Genomic DNA, 10,160 nt, shown 5'->3' with positions numbered 1-10,160 from the left:
CTGTACATTTTGCTTCCCCACCCTGTAGAGCATGAACGGGCCTTCAGACTGTCAGTGAAACAGTCTGCAGGTGACTCGTGGACATGAGACTGAAATGTCCCGTTCCGTGGCCGATAGCGGGCGTTGGGCCTCACATGTCAGAGCTGAAATATTCCATCTAACTATAACTTCCTGGTAAGAGTTCCAGAAGAGTCCTGACCCTAACCCCAGACATGTCGCCTATTTGTGGTGTCACATATTTCCAGATACAAAGACACAGAGTGGTCCCAGTTCATCCCAGACAGACGTGGATCCTCCTGAACCTGCACCTGAACGCACCGCCGGTACATGCATTAACACTCACACCTGGTACACATGTGTCCACAGCAAGGGTCCAATAGTTTTGGAATTATCATTAGAGTTTAGTTTTATTTAGTTTGGACTTTTTTTTTCTCTAATTCAGTTTGTTTTAATTCGTTTTTAGAGCAGGTTTGCTAGTTTTTATCAGTTTTCATTTTTTTTCCAAATGCTTAGTTTTAGTTTTTTTTAATCTCTTTTCTCTTCTTCTCTGTGGTCCTATTCAAATCAATCCCAGACAGGACTCTACTGCTTTAGTCTCCATGTTTCCAGGTAGAGTGGGGACCAGAAGATGACTGGAAACCACAAGTGAACACAAGTGACGGACCGTCAAATATCATTTGGTGCTGCTAGCTAAAATTGCTTGAGTGAAATAAATCGATTTCGTATTAATCCGACGTTGACAAAGACAAAAACTAAGGGAATTTTATCCATAATTTTTATCCATTTTAGTTAGTTTTATAAACACACAACACAGTTTCAGTTAGTTATCTTTTTTTCTTTTAATTATAGTTTTTATTTATTTCAGTTCATGAAAATGTTTTTACAATTCTAGTTTTCCTCATTTTGTTAACGATAATAACCTTGGTCTTCACACACTGCTCAGAAACACAGAAGGACCAGTTGGGTGAACTATCGTACTGCGGTGGTCTTCTACAACATTAACATGTGCATGTTGTCCCACTTTGACAGACGGCGAAGTGGCCGGTGGTCCCACCTCCTCCCAGACTGCAGATGGACCTGAACAATCAGCACCTGAATGCACCACAGGTACTTCCACCACTCCCTCTGATTTAAGGAACTACAAGCTGTTGTCTGTTCAAAATGCTAAAGCACAGGTGTCAAACATGCGGCCCAGGGGCCAAATCCGGCCCACCAAAGGGTCCAGTCCGGCCCCTGGGAGGAATTTATGAAATGCAAAAATTACACTGAAGATATGAACAATCCTTTTAGTTCAGGTTCCACATTCAGACCAATTCAATCTGAAGTGGGCAGGACCAGTCAAATACTGTCAGAATAACATACAAATAATGACAACTTCACATTTTTCTATTTGTAAATGCAAATATTTTCATGTATTTACACTAAAACAAAGTATAATTTCGCAAAAAATGTGAACAACCTGATCAAATATGAACAACCTGAAATGTCTTAAGAGAAGTCAGTACAATTTTAATAATATTCTGTCTGTTATTAAATGTTTTATCTATTTGTAAGTTATAATGTACATGTGTAAATGATAAACTGAGGCAGAATATTGTTAAAATTACACTGATTTTTCAGTTTGTTCAGGTTCTTCACATTGTTTGAAAGGATAGTTTGTAGGTGTAAACCTGTTCATGATGTAAATTTACCTTTTTCACTCTTAAACATAGAGAACAGTTTGGAACTTACATGATTCATATATTATTATGTTATTATTTTACTGGTTTGGCCCACTGCAGATCTAATTTAGCTGAATATGGCCCCTGAACAGGGATGCACCCATACCACTGTTTTCCAGACCGAGTACGAGTTCAAGTACTTCCATTTGAGTACTCTCTGTTACCGAGTACTGATCCTAGTCCTTAGTAATCCCATTCCAGTTGTTAGTTCCTTTTGTAAATGTGCTTTACTGTCGTTGTCATTAGTCTGACTGGAACAAAGTGCTGCTACTGACATTTAATGTGTTGGAATGAGCGTTTGTCAGTTAATCCACCAGGGGGCGCCACTCTGAATTAACCATACTGGACAGATACCACGAAGAAGAGGAAAGTTTTTTTAGAAGAAAGTCAGTAATAAACCTGTAGACGACAGAGGGAACACTACTGTGATACTAATGCTGCAGCGTTTTCACTGTAAGGTTTAAAAGTTTAACTTCAGCAGGAAGAGAAAAGACAAATGACACACAAGTTTGGTTTTCACTTCCACTGGTGGAGGTCCGCACCGCTACCTACCCCCATAGTATTATCAGTAGGATGGGAACCGGCCCTGCCCTGGGTAGTGGTCCTAAATGTGTCAGTAGTTTTTCTGGGTAGTTGTCCTAAATGTGTCAGTAGTTTTTCTGGGTAGTTGTCCTACATGTGTCAGTAGTTTTTCTAGGTAGTTGTCCTAAATGTGTCGGTAGTTTTTCTGGGTAGTTGTCCTAAATGTGTCAGTAGTTTATCTGGGTAGTTGTCCTAAATGTGTCGGTAGTTTTTCTGGGTAGTTGTCCTAAATGTGTCAGTAGTTTTTCTGGGTAGTTGTCCTAAATGTGTCAGTAGTTTTTCTGGGTAGTTGTCCTAAATGTGTCAGTAGTTTTTCTGGGTAGTTGTCGTACATGTGTCAGTAGTTTTTCTGGGTAGTTGTCCTAAATGTGTCGGTAGTTTTTCTGGGTAGTTGTCCTAAATGTGTCAGTAGTTTATCTGGGTAGTTGTCCTAAATGTGTCGGTAGTTTTTCTGGGTAGTTGTCCTAAATGTGTCGGTAGTTTTTCTGGGTAGTTGTCCTAAATGTGTCGGTAGTTTTTCTGGGTAGTTGTCCTAAATGTGTCTGTAGTTTTTCTGGGTAGTTGTCCTACATGTGTCGGTAGTTTTTCTGGGTAGTGGTCCTAAATGTGTCGGTAGTTTTTCTGGGTAGTTGTCCTAAATGTGTCGGTAGTTTTTCTGGGTAGTTGTCCTAAATGTGTCAGTAGTTTTTCTGGGTAGCTGTCGTACATGTGTCAGTAGTTTTTCTGGGTAGTTGTCCTAAATGTGTCAGTAGTTTTTCTGGGTAGTTGTCCTAAATGTGTCAGTAGTTTTTCTGGGTAGTTGTCCTAAATGTGTCGGTAGTTTTTCTGGGTAGTGGTCCTAAATGTGTCAGTAGTTTTTCTGGGTAGTTGTCCTAAATGTGTCGGTAGTTTTTCTGGGTAGTTGTCCTAAATGTGTCGGTAGTTTTTCTGGGTAGTGGTCCTAAATGTGTCAGTAGTTTTTCTGGGTAGTTGTCCTAAATGTGTCAGTAGTTTTTCTGGGTAGTTGTCCTAAATGTGTCGGTAGTTTTTCTGGGTAGTTGTCCTAAATGTGTCAGTAGTTGTTCTGGGTAGTTGTCCTAAATGTGTCGGTAGTTTTTCTGGGTAGCTGTCCTAAATGTGTCGGTAGTTTTTCTGGGTAGTTGTCCTAAATGTGTCGGTAGTTTTTCTGGGTAGTTGTCCTAAATGTGTCAGTAGTTTTTCTGGGTAGTTGTCCTAAATGTGTCGGTAGTTTTTCTGGGTAGTTGTCCTAAATGTGTCAGTAGTTTTTCTGGGTAGTTGTCCTAAATGTGTCGGTAGTTTTTCTGGGTAGTTGTCCTAAATGTGTCGGTAGTTTTTCTGGGTAGCTGTCGTACATGTGTCAGTAGTTTTTCTGGGTAGCTGTCGTACATGTGTCGGTAGTTTTTCTGGGTAGTTGTCCTAAATGTGTCGGTAGTTTTTCTGGGTAGTTGTCCTAAATGTGTCTGTAGTTTTTCTGGGTAGCTGTCGTACATGTGTCGGTAGTTTTTCTGGGTAGTTGTCCTAAATGTGTCGGTAGTTTTTCTGGGTAGTGGTCCTAAATGTGTCGGTAGTTTTTCTGGGTAGTTGTCCTAAATGTGTCGGTAGTTTTTCTGGGTAGTTGTCCTAAATGTGTCGGTAGTTTTTCTGGGTAGTTGTCCTAAATGTGTCAGTAGTTTTTCTGGGTAGTTGTCCTAAATGTGTCAGTAGTTTTTCTGGGTAGTTGTCCTAAATGTGTCAGTAGTTTTTCTGGGTACTTGTCCTACATGTGTCGGTAGTTTTTCTGGGTAGTTGTCCTAAATGTGTCGGTAGTTTTTCTGGGTAGTTGTCCTAAATGTGTCGGTAGTTTTTCTGGGTAGCTGTCGTACATGTGTCAGTAGTTTTTCTGGGTAGCTGTCGTACATGTGTCGGTAGTTTTTCTGGGTAGTTGTCCTAAATGTGTCTGTAGTTTTTCTGGGTAGTGGTCCTAAATGTGTCGGTAGTTTTTCTGGGTACTTGTCCTAAATGTGTCAGTAGTTTTTCTGGGTACTTGTCCTAAATGTGTCAGTAGTTTTTCTGGGTACTTTTCCTACATGTGTCAGTAGTTTTTCTGGGTACTTGTCCTAAATGTGTCAGTAGTTTTTCTGAGTAGTTGTCCTAAATGTGTCGGTAGTTTTTCTGGGTAGTGGTCCTAAATGTGTCGGTAGTTGTTCTGGGTACTTTTCCTACATGTGTCAGTAGTTTTTCTGGGTACTTTTCCTACATGTGTCAGTAGTTTTTCTGGGTACTTGTCCTAAATGTGTCAGTAGTTTTTCTGGGTACTTTTCCTAAATGTGTCAGTAGTTTTTCTGGGTAGTTGTCCTAAATGTGTCAGTAGTTTTTCTGGGTACTTTTCCTACATGTGTCAGTAGTTTTTCTGGGTACTTGTCCTAAATGTGTCAGTAGTTTTTCTGGGTAGTTGTCCTAAATGTGTCGGTAGTTTTTCTGGGTAGTTGTCCTAAATGTGTCGGTAGTTTTTCTGGGTAGTGGTCCTAAATGTGTCGGTAGTTGTTCTGGGTACTTTTCCTACATGTGTCAGTAGTTTTTCTGGGTACTTTTCCTACATGTGTCAGTAGTTTTTCTGGGTACTTGTCCTAAATGTGTCAGTAGTTTTTCTGGGTACTTTTCCTAAATGTGTCAGTAGTTTTTCTGGGTACTTGTCCTAAATGTGTCGGTAGTTTTTCTGGGTAGTTGTCCTAAATGTGTCGGTAGTTTTTCTGGGTAGTTGTCCTAAATGTGTCAGTAGTTTTTCTGGGTACTTGTCGTACATGTGTCAGTAGTTTTTCTGGGTACTTGTCCTAAATGTGTCAGTAGTTTTTCTGGGTAGTTGTCCTAAATGTGTCAGTAGTTTTTCTGGGTACTTTTCCTAAATGTGTCAGTAGTTTTTCTGGGTACTTGTCCTAAATGTGTCGGTAGTTTTTCTGGGTAGTTGTCCTAAATGTGTCGGTAGTTTTTCTGGGTAGTTGTCCTAAATGTGTCAGTAGTTTTTCTGGGTACTTTTCCTAAATGTGTCAGTAGTTTTTCTGGGTACTTGTCCTAAATGTGTCGGTAGTTTTTCTGGGTAGTTGTCCTAAATGTGTCGGTAGTTTTTCTGGGTAGTTGTCCTAAATGTGTCAGTAGTTTTTCTGGGTACTTGTCGTACATGTGTCAGTAGTTTTTCTGGGTACTTGTCCTAAATGTGTCAGTAGTTTTTCTGGGTAGTTGTCCTAAATGTGTCAGTAGTTTTTCTGGGTACTTTTCCTAAATGTGTCAGTAGTTTTTCTGGGTACTTGTCCTAAATGTGTCGGTAGTTTTTCTGGGTAGTTGTCCTAAATGTGTCGGTAGTTTTTCTGGGTAGTTGTCCTAAATGTGTCAGTAGTTTTTCTGGGTACTTGTCGTACATGTGTCAGTAGTTTTTCTCTTTGAACAGATCCTCTACCTCCTCAGTTCTGCTGGTATTCTGTGTCTGGGTACTCATCCTCCATCAGCTGGAAAACAGATGAAAGTACTCAGATTACAGACAGAAGGCTGCGTCTGTACCTGTCTGTGTCTGGACGGTACTGTCAGTCAGCCTGACTCTGATCAGCCTCATTTATTCGGTTCCATCTCCACACTCTTCACACTCACACACATTCTTCCTTCTTCTCGTACCTGCTGCGCTGAACTAGGAATGGCACGCGGCCGTAAGAGGTATCAGTGCATTTGTATCAGATTACTTTTACGAGTACAAGTACAAGAACGCACACTGAGTATGGAAGCCAGTGCCCGGTACTGGTCTTGGACCGGTTCATCCCTAGCCCTGACCTAACATGGGTTTGACCCCCCTGTGGTCTGAAGTCTTTGCGGTGTCTGTCTTTCAGATGTGAAACCTGCAGGACAGTCGGACAACGTCTTCAGCATGGTCCTGGTGGGACAGACGGCCAGCGGAAAGAGCGCCTCGGCCAACACCATCCTGTCCACGCTGTCCTACTACAAACCGTACAAACATCGCTTTAAGTCCGAGCTCAAGTCGGTGCCGGTGACCACCAGGTGCGAGGCGGTGACGCTGAAGGCCTTCGGAGTCAAAATACGAATAGTCGACACCCCGGACTTTTTTCACGACCAAGTGGAGAACGGCGAGGCCGAGCTGGAGGCGTGTCGGAGGTACTGTCATCCAGAGCGCTGCGTGGTGCTGTTGGTGATGCGGGCCGGACGCTTCACCGACGGAGAGAGGACGTTATTAGAAGAGCTGGAGGAGAAGATGGGCTGGAGGGTCCGAGACAAAACCGTCATCCTGTTGACGCATGGAGACGACCTGCCGGCAGACTGCGACCAGGACCAGTACGTCAACGGACAGAAGGAGCTGAGGGACCTGGTGTTGAAGTGTAGCGACCGCTGCGTCGTGTTCAAGAACACCAGTAAAAACCCACAGCAGGTCATGGAGCTCATCACCAAAATCCCAGATTATAAAAAGATTTTCCCAAAACTCACAAACGCAATATCGAAAAGTCCTTTATTATTTATGATGGCGACTCCGTTCTGACTTATCGATACTTGTTGATCAGATTGTGAGCGTCGTCCTGACGTTCACAGCGTATTTGACGTGATCTGCGTCGTCTTCTTTGGATGAAAATGGATCCAAACTTATTTCTCTGTATTCATTCCTTTGTGACAGTTTTACGTGAAACACATTCAACAGTTTTAAATGTGGATGAACATTTAAAAATGGTGATTTTCATTTTAATAAAATGAAGATTAAACTACGTCATGTGACACTTGTGTGATTTCAACAGCTTCTGTGGTTGGTGTTTGATGATCAGTTTCACTCAAAATGATCAGTTACAGAAATAAAGAAAAGTCACCACCTGAGGGTCACCTGACTTTCATCTAATCTGCTTCTGCATGAAACTAATTCAGCTGTTATTTTTCTCAAATTTACACTTTATTACATCCATTTAAAAACTTGTTTTTTTTTTTTAAATCTCTGAGTTAAAACTTAATTCCTGCTGCTCCATGACTTTTATTTACTGGTATTTATTTCTGTACTCCACCACCTTCTTCAGTCTAATAATTCTATTTGTTCTTTTCTCTACTCTTGTTTTGTCCTGTTCTAAGATTTTCAGCTTAGTTTAACTGTGAGGTATTCTGATGGGGGGGGGGGGGTGTCAACAGTGGCCAAATACACCACCTGGTTCATTAACTAGTCATTAAAAATAATAATGATGCAACATTTTTAATTTCCAACAACAAAACAAAATGGTTGCATTCAATTTGAGAAAAAAATACTGTTGAAATTCACACACGGTGCAAGTAGTATTATACACATGTACTGAAGTATGTGGAGTATGTGGAGTATGTGGAGTATGAAGTACATGAAGTATGAAGTATGTGAAGTATGTGTGTGTTTCAGATGTTTTTCAGGCAGGGCTGTGATGCTGCTGGTGTAAGCGGGTAGTCAGCCACTGATGGGAATGGAGATGTCCGAAAAGACGATCCAACCATATGATTATGAGATAAAGTTCTACAGTTCAGTAGAACAGAGGCTGATGACGTGTAGACCAAGGTTCTAATAGTTCAGGATTTTTCATTCTAGTTTAGTTTGATTTACTTTTGACTATTTTTTCTCTAATTCAGTTCATTTTAATTTGTTTTTAGAGCAGGTTTGATAGTTTTTATTAGTTTTCTTTTTTTTTTCTAAATGCTTAGTTTTAAATTAGTTTACTTTTAATTTAGTTTTAGTTGTAGTTTAGTTTTAGTTTAGTTGTAGTTTAGCTGTAGTTTAGTTGTAGTTCAGTTGTAGTTTAGTTGTAGTTTAGCTGTAGTTTAGTTTAGTTGTAGTTCAGTTGTAGTTTAGTTTAGTTGTAGTTCAGTTGTAGTTTAGTTGTAGTTTAGTTGTAGTTCAGTTGTAGTTTAGTTTAGTTGTAGTTCAGTTGTAGTTTAGTTGTAGTTTAGTTGTAGTTCAGTTGTAGGTCCTTTGTTGTTCAGTTGTAGTTCAGTTGTAGGTCAGTTGTAGTTTAGTTGTAGTTCAGCTGTAGTTTAGTTGTAGTTCAGTTGTAGTTCAGTTGTAGTTCAGTTTTAGTTCAGTTGTAGTTCAGTTGTAGTTTAGTTGTAGTTTAGTTGTAGTTTAGTTGTAGTTCAGTTGTAGTTTAGTTGTAGTTCAGTTGTAGTTCAGTTGTAGTTTAGTTGTAGTTCAGTTGTAGTTTAGTTGTAGTTCAGTTGTAGTTCAGTTGTAGTTTAGTTGTAGTTTAGTTGTAGTTCAGTTGTAGTTCAGTTGTAGTTCAGTTGTAGTTTAGTTGTAGTTCAGTTGTTGTTTAGTTGTAGTTCAGTTGTAGTTTAGTTGTAGCTCAGTTGTAGCTTAGTTGTAGTTTAGTTGTAGTTCAGTTGTAGTTTAGTTGTAGTTCAGTTGTAGTTTAGTTGTAGTTCAGTTGTAGTTCAGTTGTAGTTTAGTTTAGTTGTAGTTCAGTTGTAGTTCAGTCGTAGTTTAGTCGTAGTTCAGTCGTAGTTCAGTCGTAGTTCAGTTGTAGTTCAGTTGTAGTTTAGTTGTAGTTCAGTCGTAGTTTAGTTGTAGTTCAGTTGTAGTTCAGTTGTAGTTTAGTTTAGTTGTAGTTCAGTTGTAGTTCAGTTGTAGTTCAGTTGTAGTTCAGTCGTAGTTTAGTTGTAGTTTAGTTGTAGTTCAGTTGTAGTTTAGTTTAGTTGTAGTTCAGTTGTAGTTCAGTTGTAGTTTAGTTGTAGTTCAGTTGTAGTTCAGTTGTAGTTTAGTTGTAGTTCAGTTGTAGTTTAGTTGTAGTTCAGTTGTAGTTCAGTTGTAGTTTAGTTGTAGTTCAGTTGTAGTTCAGTTGTAGTTCAGTTGTAGTTCAGTTGTAGTTTAGTTGTAGTTCAGTTGTAGTTCAGTTGTAGTTCAGTTGTAGTTTAGTTGTAGTTCAGTTGTTGTTTAGTTGTAGTTTAGTTGTAGTTCAGTTGTAGTTTAGTTGTAGCTCAGTTGTAGTTTAGTTGTAGTTTAGTTGTAGTTCAGTTGTAGTTTAGTTGTAGTTCAGTTGTAGTTCAGTTGTAGTTTAGTTTAGTTGTAGTTCAGTTGTAGTTCAGTCGTAGTTTAGTCATAGTTCAGTCGTAGTTCAGTCGTAGTTCAGTCGTAGTTCAGTTGTAGTTCAGTCGTAGTTTAGTCGTAGTTCAGTTGTAGTTCAGTTGTAGTTTAGTTTAGTTGTAGTTCAGTTGTAGTTCAGTTGTAGTTCAGTTGTAGTTCAGTCGTAGTTTAGTTGTAGTTTAGTTGTAGTTCAGTTGTAGTTTAGTTTAGTTGTAGTTCAGTTGTAGTTTAGTTGTAGTTCAGTTGTAGTTCAGTTGTAGTTTAGTTGTAGTTCAGTTGTAGTTTAGTTGTAGTTCAGTTGTAGTTTAGTTGTAGTTCAGTTGTAGTTCAGTTGTAGTTTAGTTGTAGTTCAGTTGTAGTTTAGTTGTAGTTCAGTTGTAGTTCAGTTGTAGTTTAGTTGTAGTTTAGTTGTAGTTCAGTTGTAGTTCAGTTGTAGTTTAGTTGTAGTTCAGTTGTAGTTCAGTTGTAGTTCAGTTGTAGTTTAGTTGTAGTTCAGTTGTAGTTTAGTTGTAGTTCAGTTGTAGTTCAGTTGTAGTTTAGTTGTAGTTTAGTTGTAGTTCAGTTGTAGTTCAGTTGTAGTTCAGTTGTTGTTTAGTTGTAGTTTAGTTGTAGTTCAGTTGTAGTTCAGTTGTAGCTCAGTTGTAGTTTAGTTGTAGTTTAGTTGTAGTTCAGTTGTAGTTTAGTTGTAGTTCAGTTGTAGTTCAGTTGTAGTTTAGTTTAGTTGTAGTTCAGTTGTAGTTCAGTCGTAGTTTAGTCGTAGTTCAGTCGTAGTTCAGTCGTAGTTCAGTTGTAGTTCAGTTGTAGTT

The 10,160-nt window shown here is 39.3% G+C and overlaps 1 protein-coding gene across 1 annotated transcript; it reads left to right on the top strand.

Annotated features, from left to right (window-relative positions):
• On the top strand, positions 1 to 7,030 carry LOC115415819 (GTPase IMAP family member 1-like). Its single transcript, XM_030129458.1, has 3 exons — positions 1 to 323; positions 1,030 to 1,107; positions 6,155 to 7,030. Exon 3 carries the CDS (start codon positions 6,193 to 6,195, stop codon positions 6,814 to 6,816), a length of 624 nt encoding a protein of 207 aa, XP_029985318.1. The 5' UTR covers positions 1 to 323; positions 1,030 to 1,107; positions 6,155 to 6,192; the 3' UTR covers positions 6,817 to 7,030.
• Positions 7,031 to 10,160: the final 3,130 nt, after the last annotated feature.

Source organism: Sphaeramia orbicularis, unplaced genomic scaffold, assembly GCF_902148855.1.
Source record: "Sphaeramia orbicularis unplaced genomic scaffold, fSphaOr1.1, whole genome shotgun sequence".
NCBI classification, from domain to species: Eukaryota; Metazoa; Chordata; class Actinopteri; order Kurtiformes; family Apogonidae; genus Sphaeramia; species Sphaeramia orbicularis.
The sequence above is the reverse complement of the archived record's forward strand: the minus strand, read 5'-3'. Positions and strand labels throughout refer to the sequence as shown.

Coding starts and splice junctions, on each gene's coding strand:
- LOC115415819 (XM_030129458.1), top strand. CDS start 6,193: ATGGTCCTGGTGGGACAGACGGCCAGCGGAAAGAGCGCCTCGGCCAAC.